Below are 16115 nucleotides of genomic sequence, written 5' to 3'. Positions count from 1 at the left end.
CAATCTGAATTAATTCATTCTGACTTACGAAACTAAAAATAAGTGTTTGTGTGAAAACTAAATAAAGTGAGCAGACTGATGTGCACATTTATTCGCATTTAGCTTCAAATCGGAACTGGTTTGAGACATGCTCACACTGCATGAATATACAGAGTTTCCCACTGTTTGCTCATATTATTCTCCAGCCATCGCTTCCTGTCTTCGTTTTAAAGAGCAGACTTAATAATTATCTAATTTGGGCCCTAATTAGGAGACGACAGGCACACAAAACGTTATTTGGAATATCATGACAGTCATTTATGAAACTTCATTCATAATGACAGCTTGTTCTAAGCGCCATTATGCCATTTCTACTTCACTGCCATTTACTGTGAAAAAATATGGACTTAGTGTATGTGAAGTCACCCATAGGATTCTGAAGAGCAGTTTTGAAGCGTAAAGTAGAGACGAGCTGGCCGTGGGCGGAGCTGAGGTGACGTGATGACTAGCAGACAAACGACAATCCACCTGTCACTCAAAGTGGCCACGCCCTTAATTCTGCACAATATTAAGGCTTTATATAATGTAAACAAATGAGTTTTTTCTGCTGTAAAACTGGGCATTTTAACATGGAGGGTCTATGGGAGTTGACTTCCTTTTGAAGCCTGTCCCTAGTGGCCGATCGATGAATTGCCGTTTAAGTCACTTCCGTACTGGCTTCAAGAGAAACCGGGCGAGGTTGCCGCTTGGTAACTGCACATGCACAGTACTTTCTAGTTTTGGTTTTCAACTCGATCAAGTGTTTACTTGTCATTTCAATCAGATTAGAAAAGCTCAATACCACCCCTTCCAATCCGATCAAAATTTCATTCGGATTGAGCTTAATTATGGTGTTTACATGAAGGCTTGAGCTGTCAATCGAATTAGTAATGGATTATTTAGTTGCATGTAAATGTAGACTATGTGGTTGATAATGTGTTCTGAGTAGTTTTGAGTATGTTGCTTTTGTGTTCTGGGTGGCTCCGATTTCTCTTCAAAAACGTGTTTTTCATAAAACAAAGATTTTGGCACAATAAAATTGGAACATGGACCAAACTTAAATGGTTGTTGGCAGAGAAAACTGAAAACTGTGACACAGAAAGCAGTCGGAACAGACAGTACAGCACAATAAGTCAAAGAATATAATAAAGCTTTTTGAAGCAGTCTTACCCAGAGTATCACCCAATAGAGAGTCCAAACTCTCTTCTCCAAAGCTGTTGAGGCGCAGGGGCTGCTGGTGCATCTGTGGGGGCAGGCCTCTCGCCACACCCTTCATATCATCAGCCACCCCACCTGGAACTGCGCCCATCGAGCCATCTCCACCCTCCAAACCCTCCAGGACTGGAGACTGCAGTCCACGTTGTGCCATTGGAGGCCCACTAAAGAATGACGGGGGGAAAGAGGAGGCCTGAGGGTGGATGGGGGTCTGCATTCGGAGGGGAGGTCGGGAGAGCCCGTACTGCTGCGGAAACTGGCTATTTCCGTGGTGAGGGGGGAAGCCGGGATGCGGGGGGCCCATATGGAAGTTGAGGGCCCTCTGGGCCTGTGGGTCTTTGCGTATGAGGCGGTTGCTGGGGAAGCCCAAGTTGGACTGGGGCTCTGGACTCTTGTTATGCACCGACTCTGGCTCCCCCTGTAGAAAGTACAATCATTACCAACATGCGACTTAATGGAGGGTGTAAAAGAGTAGGAGAACTGCAGTGTTTTAAGTATGCAGGGGTGAGTGCAGATAGATGCTCCATTTTTACAAGTGTTCTTGTGGGAAGGTATAGTGGGTGGCTCCTGTGATCTATTTCAGATTAAATTTGGTTTAATAAATACGAAAAGGAAATGGGCGGATGGATGGTACCTGTTTTTCCTTCAGCTCTGGGCCTTTCCTCTCGGGTGTCAGCAGCCTACAATGCTCCGTTTTTCCATTAATGTCGATTTTCCCTAAAGAATAGCAACAAATCAGCACAATACAACCCAAAAAGCAGAGACTCACCAACAGCTATATATACAATCTAACCTGAGAGTTCACCAAGCCAAAAATAAACTTTCACAACGAAAAGGCAAGTGTAAAGGTACAATGTGAACTGTCAGCCAATGCAAAGACTTCTGACATTAAATACATTACTTTAAGGGAAAATTCTGCTTCGATTCCCACCCTTCGGCATGTGCATGTGCATTTCTGACCCATGAACTTGGCGTTGCTATTGGCATGCATAAGTTGAGCTACCAGTCCTGTTAAAATGAAAGAGGCTAGTGTTGTGAGTTGTACCATTCCCACTGGGCTCTTGAAGGAGATCTTTCTCAGAGGTGGGCTGCTGGTTCAGGCCCAAAGGAGATGGGTGATTGAACCCATACAGCACAGGTGAGGCACGAGGGGCTGGTGACCGCAGGTTGAGGTTGTATGCGGCCATGGCAGCCTGATGACTCACGACGCGAGGATCCACAGCGAAGCGACTCTGATAGCCGGGCCAGGGCAACTGGTGAAGAGAAGGTGAGGTTGATAGTGTACAGGATGTTCAAGGAAACACATTTACAGTGGATAGATGTGGACCACCGAATTCCAACAAAAAGACCATAAGAAGTCTGGCCTCAAATCATGATTATGACAGATTATGACCCACGTTGAAGTAAGTAAAGTATGGCCAGTACATACCGGAAGAGGCATGGGCATTACCATATTGCCCCCATAGACAGCGGGCACATAAAGGATGCTGGCTCCGGGGTCGATTCTTTGAACTGGGCTGGGTGATTTCCCGGAGGTTGGAGCTCCTGTTCCGGCTCCTGGTGGAGTAAAGGCTTGAATCGGGTTCCCCATCAACACAGCGGCACTCGGCTGAACTAAAGATACAAAAACCAACCAAAACTGAGACTGGGAGAACCAAATGATATATCATATTTTACAATATTATATTAACACTCCTGGATGGCAAAGCACCAGAACCTGACTCATCCCTGACAACACTTCTAATTGCACTTTTGCTCAAAAATGTTGTTTGATTGTTGAGCAAAGTGTGTGTATTGTGAAGTATATTGTATCAAGATGTAGTTTCTCACACCTAACCTTAGTAGAGTAGGAATATCAACTAAGCAATTTGGAGAACACTAACAATGAAATAAAATACCTAGAAATTTCCCCTCCAATTCACTCATTTGCTAAACACATATTTTACCTTTCCCTACACTAGAAGAAAATTGTAATTACAGAAAAAGGTAATTTTGGCTATGGTTGTTTGTGCTCTCAAAACCAAATGTCTTGGCAAAAAGTACTTTCAAATGCGTGGGCGCACGAATCAATAATTCTAGTAAACACTTCTCTGAGTCTCATTAATTCAGTGATTTAATTCAAAACTCTATATCAGTCCTTCACAGCAATCTTTTAGCACTTATTTTTGATAAGAGATGGATGTACAGCATTACCATAAAACATTTATTTTATGCACTTCCAGATGGCAAGTCTGTAAATGAAGTTCAAATTAATTTTAACTGGCCAATCTCACTAAATCAAACAAGAACATGCCCAGGTCAAATTTCACCCCAAAATCAGAAAAAAAGGAGTAAGTGAGGGAGACAATCATTTTTTAATATAATTTTTAAAAGGCTCCAGGATCACTGTGACCCTACATAGGACAAGCGGTTTGAAAAATGGATGGACGGATGAATGTTCTTGGCATGTTTTTGTGAGATTCACCCTATAATAATGTGTGGTGTGATCTGAAATCTATAGTGTGAAACTTTACGCCCTGAAACACCCTAATCTCTACCAATTTCAGGGTCATCCCTGCTTCAGATAGAACCAGTGTGTTAAAAGCCCAACTCCTCCAGAATCATTACGCTACAACCACCCCCGAAATGTCCTCATGAGTGACCTGGCTCTAGTCATTTGCCATGACACACACGGCAATCCAAGGGAGTAATTCAGAGAGAATTGGCGCTGCCGCCACACATTATCTGTGTTTTGATTGGGCAAGAAGTGAGGCTGGAAGTAAGATGGATCCACTTCACTGATCTCGTCTCTCTCTGACCCATCTATTCTCTCTCTTGCTCTCGCCACTCACTCAAGCGGCACTCTACAAACTAATGACCTTGATTCGTACTGACAGCACTGTCACATCACACCAATAATATCCTCAAACCCTCCAATCAGAGGTCAAAAAGCGTGGAAATATCTCCTTCATGGGGCTGAAAGCTGCTGATTTCCTTTACATTCTCTTTATGAACTATTTGAAGCTTGAACGGTTTGGTGGAATTAACTTTCAATGGGGAGACAGAAATCTCTCAGGTTTCATTAAAAATAGTGCTCGACTCTTTTGGTCAAGATCTTGACCAAAAATGTATGCACCTCTTGATGGAAATAACATCAATTCCATCAAGAGGTGCATACATTTCTGGTCAAGATCTTGTATTGACATGTCAATGATATTGAGTCCAGCCCTCTGTAAAGTCTCCTCCAGCACATCCCAAAAACTGTCAGCGAATTTAAGGTCTGGACTCAGAGGAGCCCATTCATGTGTGAAAATGATTCTTCATTCTTTCACAGTTTGAGCTGATGAATCTTGACATTGGCATTGTGGAATATGGCCATGATGTGTGAAATAAAATGAAAAGCTACACACTCCATTATTATTTTTTTCAGCGTGTGGTGCTCGAGACGAAGCTGTTTTTTCAGCGTGTGGCGCTCGAGACGAAGCCGTTTTTTCAGCGTGTAGCGCTCAAGACTACGCCGTTTTTTCAGCGTGTGGCGCTCGAGACTAAGCCGTTTTTTCAGCGTGTAGCGCTCAAGACTAAGCCGTTTTTTCAGCGTGTGGCGCTCGAGACGAAGCCGTTTTTTTAGCGTGTGGCGCTCGAGACGAAGCCGTTTTTTTCAGCGTGTGGCGCTCGAGACAAAGCCGTTTTTTCAGCGTGTGGCGCTCGACAAAGCCGTTTTTTCAGCGTGTGGTGCTCGAGACGAAGCTGTTTTTTCAGCGTGTGGCGCTCGAGACGAAGCCGTTTTTTCAGCGTGTAGCGCTCAAGACTAAGCCGTTTTTTCAGCGTGTGGCGCTCGAGACTAAGCCGTTTTTTCAGCGTGTAGCGCTCGAGACGAAGCCGTTTTTTTAGCGTGTGGCGCTCGAGACGAAGCCGTTTTTTTCAGCGTGTGGCGCTCGAGACGAAGCCGTTTTTTTAGCGTGTGGCGCTCGAGACGAAGCCGTTTTTTTCAGCGTGTGGCGCTCGAGACGAAGCCGTTTTTTTCAGCGTGTGGCGCTCGAGACAAAGCCGTTTTTTCAGCGTGTGGCGCTCGAGACAAAGCCGTTTTTTCAGCGTGTGGCGCTCGAGACAAAGCCGTTTTTTCAGCGTGTGGCGCTCGAGACGAAGCCGTTTTTTTAGCGTGTGGCGCTCGAGACTAAGCCGTTTTTTCAGCGTGTGGCGCTCGAGACTAAGCCGTTTTTTCAGCGTGTGGCGCTCGAGACAAAGCCGTTTTTTCAGCGTGTGGCGCTCAAGACAAAGCCGTTTTTTCAGCGTGTGGCGCTCGAGACTAAGACGTTTTTTCAGCGTGTGGCGCTCAAGACTAAGCCGTTTTTTCAGCGTGTGCCGCTCGAGACGAAGCCGTTTTTTTCAGTGTGTGGCGCTCGAGACGAAGCCGTTTTTTTCAGTGTGTGGCGCTCGAGACAAAGTCGTTTTTTCAGCGTGTGGCGCTCGAGACAAAGCCGTTTTTTCAGCGTGTGGCGCTCAAGACGAAGCCGTTTTTTCAGCGTGTGGCGCTCGAGACAAAGCCGTTTTTTCAGCGTGTGGCGCTCGAGACGAAGCCGTTTTTTCAGTGTGTGGCGCTCAAGACAAAGCCGTTTTTTCAGTGTGTGGTGCTCGAGACAAAGCCTTTTTTTCAGCGTGTGGTGCTCTAGACTAAGCCGTTTTTTCAGCGTGTGGCGCTCGAGACAAAGGCGTTTTTTCAGCGTGTGGCGCTCTAGACAAAGCCGTTTTTTCAGCGTGTGGCGCTCGAGACAAAGGCGTTTTTTCAGCGTGTGGCGCTCGAGACAAAGCCGTTTATTTCAGCGTGTGGCGCTCGAGACGAAGCCGTTTTTTCAGCGTGTGGCGCTCGAGACGAAGCCGTTTTTTCAGCGTGTGGCGCTCGAGACAAAGCCGTTTTTTCAGCGTGTGGCGCTCGAGACGAAGCCGTTTTTTCAGTGTGTGGCGCTCGAGACAAAGCCGTTTTTTCAGTGTGTGGTGCTCGAGACAAAGCCTTTTTTTCAGCGTGTGGTGCTCTAGACTAAGCCGTTTTTTCAGCGTGTGGCGCTCGAGACGAAGCCGTTTTTTCAGCGTGTGGCGCTCGAGACAAAGGCGTTTTTTCAGTGTGTGGCGCTCGAGACGAAGCCGTTTTTTCAGCGTGTGGCGCTCGAGACAAAGGCGTTTTTTCAGCGTGTGGCGCTCTAGACAAAGCCGTTTTTTCAGCGTGTGGCGCTCGAGACAAAGGCGTTTTTTCAGCGTGTGGTGCTCTAGACTAAGCCGTTTTTTCAGCGTGTGGCGCTCGAGACAAAGGCGTTTTTTCAGCGTGTGGCGCTCGAGACAAAGCCGTTTTTTCAGCGTGTGGCGCTCTAGACTAAGCCGTTTTTTCAGCATGTGGCGCTCGAGACGAAGCCGTTTTTTCAGCGTGTGGCGCTCGAGACGAAGCCATTTTTTCAGTGTGTGGTGCTCGAGACAAAGCCGTTTATTTCAGCGTGTGGCGCTCGAGACGAAGCCGTTTTTTCAGCGTGTGGCGCTCGAGACGAAGCCGTTTTTTCAGCGTGTGGCGCTCGAGACTAAGCCGTTTTTTCAGCGTGTGGCGCTCGAGACGAAGCCGTTTTTTCAGCGTGTGGCGCTCTAGACTAAGCCGTTTTTTCAGCGTGTGGCGCTCTAGACTAAGCCGTTTTTTCAGCGTGTGGTGCTCGAGACGAAGCCATTTTTTCAGTGTGTGGCGCTCGAGACAAAGCCGTTTATTTCAGCGTATGGCGCTTGAGACTAAGCCGTTTTTTCAGTGTGTAGCGCTAGAGATGAAGCCGTTTTTTCAGCGTGTGGTGCTCGAGACGAAGCCGTTTTTCCATTCCTCAGCACTGCGGCTCTGCAGTTGATAGTATTACATGCGTCTCCTGTTTTTAAGAGCTAAAACATGATCTGTTTAATCGAGCCCTTTTTGCCTTTCACACAAAAGTCAACATATGTTGTCAAATTTAACAGATAGTGAAACCAAAGCACTACTCATGCGGGCGAACTTCAGGCATTTTCCACACATTTGTCCTGCACCTTGTGACTTGATTCTGACTTATTTTATTTATTAGAAAGCTACATTCGGTACTAATTTAGCTCTGGTCATTACCGTTTGATTGTTTGTCAGTGCATTGATGTTGCGCTGTACTTAGAGCGTGCTCGCACAGGCAATTTAGCCCATTTAATTAAATTGCCGACATGGGAAATGCAAATCCTGTCTGCAGAGTGGCCTTTGCACTGTTATTGATTTGTTATTTTTTAGCTTTATTGATTGCGTAGTGTTACACCGGGGCTTTAAAATGTTAAGAGGAATCGCTTTACGATTGTTTATCCTCCACCACACACACACGCGATTCGACCACAGGCAAGACTTGACAATTCTGATTCGACTATGCAAATTCTTAGTCAGGGTGTGGTTTATTTGTTACCGACAATAAATGTGTTTGCAAAACAATAAAATGTGCTCACAAATTGGCATCTATTGATATGATTATGGTATTGTGACAACCGTGCGCTGTAGCACTTCAGAGCTAGAGAACATGTAATGAGAACACATTCACCCAATTAAGTGTTGCCTTGAAAATGTGTGAACATATCCAATCCTTCAAGAACAAGATGTAAAAGGGAGAGACTTACCAAAGCCTTCAGGGGGGAAGGGTTCGGTGTGATTGGCCAGCTGTCCTTTCGCCTGTGGAGAAGAGGAAGAGGAGGGTTTGAGTGATACAGTGCTAGAGGATGGAGGGGGATGTGTAGGGAAAGTGAGGGGGAAGGGGTCTTATCCCGTGTGCTTACAATATCGACAGGGTGAGGGGGTCGCGCTTCCACTTTCTGAGCCGACCATCACCCTGCACTCGGGCGTCGCCGGGAGGCAGCACTGATATGTCAAAACGCTTACGCCGGTTTACTTCAACATACATGGTCAGGCAAATCTCATCTGAGATGTTCTTGATACAAGAAGTGTGGCTCTACGTGGGTGGAGTTTCAGTAAAATGAGGGCAGAGGGCGGTTTGAGGAGGCGGATTGGAGCGTACACAGATGATTTCCAAGAAAAACTGAGCACTAACTGGAAAGATAATCAGTGAATAGAGTGGAACGAACTCTTGTTCTTGGTGCCTGAATTACAGCACCGCAATGTTCAAGAAAACAAAAAACATTGCTTGTAATTTTATTGTACTGCCAATGACTTCCGAATCAGAGTCCATTGGTGCGATTCGTTGGGAAAGCGTGCCTTTTCAAAACAGATCAATGTCGTTGAGTGCATTCAGAATGGCATACTGACAGAATCAATGGGCGATTCAGACGTTGTGCTGGCCCAAATCCTGGCAGCTCCGGGTTCAGCACGTTTGCAGGAACCACCAATCACGCTAGTTTTTTCAATAGCATGTGATGAGCTGCTCTCTGTACAAAGCCTGTGAAATTACAGCACCGAAATGGGGACGCACCTGTCAAGAGATGGACTAAATCAATGGCGATATCTGTAATTTCCACACTCCAATCAAGATACATCAGAGATAACCATAACATGGCGGTTATTTGGTTTAAAATGGGGTTCCCAGTCCCATGCATGGGCTTATTTTGAACTGAGATTTACATTGTTTCTCTTACTGACCTTTTCCATTCAAGCTTTTTTGTTCATAACAGCCCGTCACCATGGCAAAGAGGGGCTGATCATTGAATCAAATCACCTCAAACAAGAAGGTGTCTTTGTTGTTGTGCGCTGTTTTATCATTACATTATGGAAAATAAGGAACTTTATCACAATATGCTAATTTTTTTAGAAGGACCTGTACATACATATATACATACATACATACATATACACACACACATACATATATATATATATATATATATATATATATATATATATATATATATATATATATATATATATTAGAGGTGTAACGATACGCGTATTCGTATTGAACCGTTCGGTACGAGGCTTTCGGCTCGGTACGCGGTACGCATTATGTACCGAACGGTTCTTGGACTAATTAATTAGATTTGGAAAATAAAAGTGTGTGAAATATAATAATATGCGTTCAACAAGGTAGCCCAATAACCAAAACGACATAACAGCCAATGCCCCTGACACCGCCGAAGTAAAAGAAAAAAAAAACACCAAATATGTTTAAGGCTGCTCAGTCAGGTGCTCGCTTACTCAGTAGGCTACGCGCTGAGTGCTCGTCGCAAAATGGCTATTGGGTTTAACAAACCAGAAATAAAGATCCTCCAATAACCAACAGGTCTGGTGTTTGGGTGAACTTTGGATTCTTTGTAAGCTATGATGGTGTTGGCAAGAGTGATGGATTAAAAAACAACGGTATGTCGCATTTGCTGATGGTACAGCTGCGGGAAAAATTCATGTCATGTCAATCAACTCATTTACGCTGACAACAAGACGATAAAAAGGAGAAACAGCCACAAACTATCCCACAAACTTTCCCCGCAGCATTTAGACAGACATTTCCAACTTATTCAAATGGCAAAAGACATCACCGCAGCGAGGGGTCCATTTATAGCCGCGGATATGAGACCTATAACGCCCGTTTCACACACACTCCGTCTGCAGTGCGTGTGCGGTGCGTATTTTTTTCAGTACCCATGTTAACAGATTACAGCTTTCACACTGCACGCGGATGCTGTCCGTCAGTCTGTTCCAGGAGCGTTGCGTCTGCAGCAGTGCACGGATCGTTTTCGTACCGAGTCTATTTTTTGCTGCGCTGCGTTGCTGCATTAAAGTGATAGAACATTGTTCACATTAAAATAAACATGTACTGATGCGAAAATCTAGTCATTTCACCACAGATGCATATCATTTAAAATATACTCTTGTTTCAAAGTCAACACATGGCTTTTTTTTCTCAAGTAAAGCAACTCGTACTTTGGAGGTGAAAAGCAAATGGTTTAAAAACGAAAGAAAAGACGAGAGTCGGCTGTTTTTGAATAGACTATTGTAAGTTTCTAATTTAAAATGTTTGTGATTTAAGGCTATAACCTATGTTTAAATGTTTGCCACTTGTGTTAGCTAAATCTAAAATATATAAATATGAATAAATGAATTTAATAAAATGTTGTTTAAATGTAATAGGCTACGTAACCTGACTTCTATTAAAGAGTAAACAAAGAGAATTGGAATTCTGACGAGGCATGTTCAGTAAAAACTTTTGGATTTTAAATAAAAAATAATGAATCAATGCTGTGTGTGTGGTATGCAACAGCGGATCAGTTGCGGACTGCAAACGCAGCATATGTGAAAGCACTACAGGGTGTGTGGCTCCTGCAACGCACACGCAACGCAACACGCACCGCACACGCTAATGTAAAGAGCTAATGTCTTATTCCTGTAACTATATAGAAGATGGGTAAAGTATATCTCCATCATTGTTCAATGTAAAAAAAAAAATCATACTTTGTTAGTTTTAATAAAAAAATAATAAAAAAGGTAATTTATCTGCCAATTTTTTCTTTTTGCTGTATCTAAAACATACCGAACCGAACCGTGACACCAGTGTATCGTATCGAACCGAACCGTGAATTTTGTGAACCGTTACACCCCTAATTATATATATATATATATATATATATATATATATATATATATATATATATATATATATATATATATATATATATATATATATATATATATATATATATATATATATATATATATATATATATATATATATATATATAGTACAGGTTTCATGAGATTTCACCATTAGGACACTCGCACTCTGAAGCCAGTAAGACAGGCTGAACAAATAATCCTCTAACTAGTAATAATTATGGCGCAAATGAAAAACGAAGGGGGTGAGGAGAAACAGATACAAAATTGAGCTACAGGATAAAAGTGGGAAGAGGAAGTCAACTAACACATCTATTTTGGCATGTTTACCTTCGTCCCCTTAGAGCTGGGGATTGATTGACATATTATTCGTTTTGAGGGCGCGAGAGCTCACTTACATTTAGACGGCTGCTCGGCAAAACCAAACCCTTTTATTAATGTCAGCGGGGGAGATTGTGAATGACTCCACATCACAGCACATCATATCAAACCCTCTGCCGTGGACGCCACTGACCGTATCCGAGCAGACGTTGTGATGGTCACGTCCTTCTTTCCATTCACGAGAGATGAACGGAGTTATAAAATTGGCCCATTTGCCAGGAATTTCTTGCATTGTGAGGAGACCTGAAATAGCTTTCAAAAGCCCAATTGTGGCATCCATTGTGTGAAATGGAAGAGGAGCGAAATCAAATCAAAAGGCAAAACAGCTACTGTTACAAAATGTCGGCTTTTTTTTCTTCTTTCTGATGAGAGTATGGATTGTTTTGTACCTTGGGTGGGGAGTGCTGGTGCTTGCCGGGACCCTGGGGATGTTGCGAGCGCAGGGCACGAGGGATGAACTCTGGGGCCAGCGGGTTGAGCACATAGGTTTTTTTCAGCTCCAGGGCCTCCAGCTGGATCTTAATCTGTTCAAAGCTGATGCCGTGGAGACTGTGGTTCTCATGACAGATGGAGATGAAGGTCTCCCAGAACTTTCTGTGAAGGACCAAACAGATGCAGAGATTTTGAGTGAAGTCAGCACTACACCATTAAACAGGACTGAGATCTAATGTCCCTCACTTTACACGCACCAACAACACAAAAGAAAAAACAAGATGCGTCAAGATACAGCACAAGTTCCCAAACTAAGCTAAAAGTGCAATGCCAAGCAAGATATTTTATTTAACAGAAGTTCCCTTTCAAAGCCTACAATGAACGGCCGGTTTGGACTACACCGCTGCACTTCCTTCAGGAATGACGTCACTAGAACCGTTTGTTGACTAACCCTCCGCCCACAAGAACACGCAAAAAAGGGGAGTGGTGTTGTTGCTCTCCTACGTGGAGAAGAGCGCGCATTCAGCGCTTGCGTCTCCCCGTTATGGTAAGAGGCGGGACCTTTCCGGGCAAAGTGCGCTAAGCTGCTGTCCAATCACAGCGCGGGAAGCGCTGGCCCAATCAGAACTCAATACGTGTTTCTGAAGGAGGGACTTCATAGAACAAGGAAATCATCAGGCCGTTTTTAGGACAGAGGAAACAGCGCTGTACAGATAAGTCAATTGTGTGAAAAATACTTTGTTTTTTTTACACGCGAAACATGAACTCATGTTATATTGCACACTGTAAACACAATCAAGTTTCCAAAACACACGAAAAACGGGACCTTTAAGGATGGGTAGAATCTGCGATCTCTGGCCCAATTTGTTTGATGGCTTCCATATTCCTTCCGGGCTGTCAAAATAATATTGGGTAAACTTGCAGTGGTCGGGGTCACAGACCAACAGAAAAACAGACATTCTGACACGGAAAGCATATTTCAAAGTAGAACACATATCATATTTTTATGCTTTAGTACAGTTAATAATCCTAATAATCTAATGACAGCTAGTCGACATCAGTGATGCACGGGTTGATCCAAAATGAGCAGGTGCCTGCAGTCACGAGTCATACAATATCATGTAATGATATTCGGGTCGTGGTCGGTCGGGTTGTTTGAAATAAAGATACCAAATAAACCTTTGTAATTTATATAGTACTAGACACAATTTACTACAAAATACATTGGCAAGGAGGATCCTCAGGGTTCCAGCATAAGTGCAGCCAGTGAGCGCACATTCAGCTCCGCAGCTCGCGTCAGAAGAGAAGAGACCGGCTCAACCCAGGGACGGACGATTCAATATTATTTCAACACGGCGCGAGGAAAGCTAAAACTAAGTAGGCTAATGTTCTGTTTTAGGCCACCAACAGCACCTTATATCGCTTTTAAACCCTTCCCAGACGCGGGACAAAATGCCCGATTGGCGATTTTCCAACACGCTGAACTGAGCAATGCTATTGTACCATTTTAGTAGGCTACTTTTAAACGCATAGCTAAGTAATGCCAGTTTTAGGGTTTTTTTCCGAGAGAGGGCGGGATTTGGGAACGCACTCTTCCATTAGACTGGATAAACACATGCAGCATGTTTAATTGTTAGGAAAATGAAACTTTTCAAACAATTAATAAATTTACTACTTTTAAAAAATGCGGGTCAGGAACAATATATTTTATATATATATATATATATATATATATATATATATATATATATATATATATATATATATATTTTTTTTTTTTTTTTTTTTTTGCGGCCCGAGTTGCAGGCGGGTTAGTTGAAGACGTGGGTCGGGTGCGGGTTGTTTATACATTGACCTGCGCATCAATGGTTGACATGCAGTGGCAAAGTTACTTATAGTTAGTAGAATGTATAAAGTGGACCATAAAAAAACTAAACTAAAATGGCACCTACAGAATTAATAGATGGTTTATACATTTCATTAGGGGTGGGCGATATCTCAATATTTAAAATATATCGAGATATTTTTTAAACTCGGTATGGATTTTGACATATCGTATATAATCGATATATTGTTTATATTTAATTCTGATTCCGCCACTCTGCATGTTTGCCTTCTCTGTGTTGTGCTCGCGCGCCTCCCGCCTCTTGATTTTGTTCCCCGTCCCCTCGCGTGTCGTCTCATTGAACACGTCAGCGTCCGCAACCAGGTGAGGATTAGTCATCATGTTGACAAGCGCGTGCGTTGTTTAAGACTTAGTTTAGAGACCACGATTTTCCTTCTAACACAACTGCTTGCTAAAATTCATAAAGAAATATTAATGTTCATCATAGTTCAAATCGCAAGTTTCACCCACAGTCGGGTGATTGACATTATTGGTGTGAGACGCACTCTCAGTCGCAATCATGCCAGTTTATGATCTGTGTCTAACTGATCGCATGGTTTTCGGTTAAAATGTCAAAATGATCGCATATTATTTAAAAACATTTAAAAATTATTGCAATATCATAATTATTATTATTTTGTCAGCTTTATCACGGGATTATGATGAATCTATGCATGTTTTAACCAAGAGGGAAAGACGCGACATCCCGGGTGTACTGAGACACAGTGGAGTGCTCTTCTGTAAGTTTTACTGTATCATATAGTCTACCTTCTGACGTTCATATTTCGTTCTGTAACTGGAAAAGAAGGGAAGCTCGCCTCACGTGAAGCCTACATGATCTGCATTATGAGGCGCTCACGCTTTATATTAGTAAAGAGCGCAACATCTAGCCTGCTGTTTGAATTTTGATACAAATTTAACAGGAAGTGGTGTTATGAAAAAATCTGTTTATTTATATCTCAGTCATGCCCCAATCTTTCTGCAAAATGCTTACTGTTTACTTTAACTGTAAAAAAATGGAGTCTTTGATTCATGTTTTGAAGGCAAGAAATGAATGAAAATAATTAAGGCTATATGTATTATTTCTTTTATTTTACAGTTAAATTATTATTATTTATGTGATCAGGGAGTTTTTTTTATGTCAAAAGCACATTGTTCCTACATGAACTGACTACCTCTTTGCACTTCAATAAAAATAATATGACTATGATATTTGGCATATTTGTTTTTGCTGTAGTTTTTAGGGGGTTATTTTTCCTGTAAAGATAGAGATATATATCGTATATCGAGATATAGCAAAATAGCCCAGCCCTACATTTCATTATATAAAATAAAAGTATCTCGTTGACCAGGGTGGAAGAACATTTCATTTCCCAGAATATATTGCATGTGCTAAACATATTAAACTGCAATATTATTCCAATTCAATTTCCAAATCCGTACGGACCAGGCACTACAGTTCTAAACATGATTCTCTAATCAATTGCAAAGTTTAACGATCATAGAGCAAAGGTTTATCATTTGCAGTGTTATTTTACATTTGATTATTCAATTTCTGTACCTGAATACTGTTAGACTTACCTGAAATACATAAAGCACTGTTCATTTTTATTAGTATATTTGTTCTATTGTACTTACCAACGCTTGTACCGGTAATTGGTTTATTATTTTCTATGCAGATGCACTGCCCTAAAAAATCACCCCAATCATTCTAGAATGATTAATTCTTTACAAATAGGGCTATTCAAATCATCTGGTGAAATTGTTTTCAAATAGCAGCATGAATCAAAATATCGCAATGTCAGTTTTTTTCACCAATATCGTGCACCCCTAGTGCGCATCTATTTAAAATGAAGATGTGCTGAGTGTCATGACAATGCTCTGCTTCTGCATAACCATAACCTTTTCACATTATTCGTGACTATTTAGTATGGAACAATCAAAATCTAAATTAAACCCCATTCAAGCTCCAAAATGACGGTTCAAAAACAATACTGCCTGTGACAAATACAGTGAATCAGAAACACTCATAAACATACAACACTTTCTAACATCAACACAGCCGCCCCTAAACTACATTAGTTATGCCCAATGGCTGTCAGTGGAGGATGATTATATGAAGTGGGATGGAGAGCAAGAGGGGAAACCAGGAGATTTTCAGTGGGTTTTAATTGGGTCTTAAAGTGTTTGAGATACTACAAGCTACTAATCATATAAAGTAGTTAAACTGCAGTTAAAAAGTAGTTGTCGATACTACAAGCAAATGTACACACAGAAAAATAGGGTGTCAAAATTGTACCTTTAGGAGTACAACAGCTTGTCGCTGGGGCATTACCCTTAAAAGAACAACGTTGTACCATTTTTACCACAAAAAGGTTCATGGTAGTACCTGAAGGTACGCATTTATACTCAAAGGTACTAATATGCACCTTTTAGGAGTAAAACAGGTACAAAGATGTCCTTTAAAGGGTGATGCCCCAGCGACAAGCTAAAGGTACAATTTTGACACCCTATTTTTCTGTGTGTAGTTTAATACATTGAAGCTAATTGAGGAGGCAATATCTTATGATATAATTTAATCAGAGCCACATTTTGCTTTCTAGCAATGGATGACCATCTCAAATA

General features: G+C 42.3%; 1 protein-coding gene across 6 annotated transcripts in view; it reads right to left on the bottom strand.

Annotated features, from left to right (window-relative positions):
• Window positions 1-16115, bottom strand: part of helz (helicase with zinc finger) — an 88653-nt gene that overhangs the window by 9227 nt on the left and 63311 nt on the right. For all 6 annotated transcript variants that reach the window (XM_067458105.1, XM_067458088.1, XM_067458095.1 and 3 more), the window contains 6 exons: window positions 11563-11767; window positions 7858-7909; window positions 2663-2847; window positions 2279-2486; window positions 1868-1950; window positions 1189-1651 (listed from right to left, as the gene is read on the bottom strand). In XM_067458105.1, the coding sequence (XP_067314206.1) occupies window positions 1189-1651; window positions 1868-1950; window positions 2279-2486; window positions 2663-2847; window positions 7858-7909; window positions 11563-11767 (1196 nt within the window). The remainder of the gene's footprint in view (window positions 1-1188; window positions 1652-1867; window positions 1951-2278; window positions 2487-2662; window positions 2848-7857; window positions 7910-11562; window positions 11768-16115) is intronic.

Source organism: Pseudorasbora parva, chromosome 2, assembly GCF_024679245.1.
Source record: "Pseudorasbora parva isolate DD20220531a chromosome 2, ASM2467924v1, whole genome shotgun sequence".
Classification (NCBI taxonomy): domain Eukaryota; kingdom Metazoa; phylum Chordata; class Actinopteri; order Cypriniformes; family Gobionidae; genus Pseudorasbora; species Pseudorasbora parva.
This window is presented reverse-complemented; position numbering and strand designations above follow the sequence as displayed.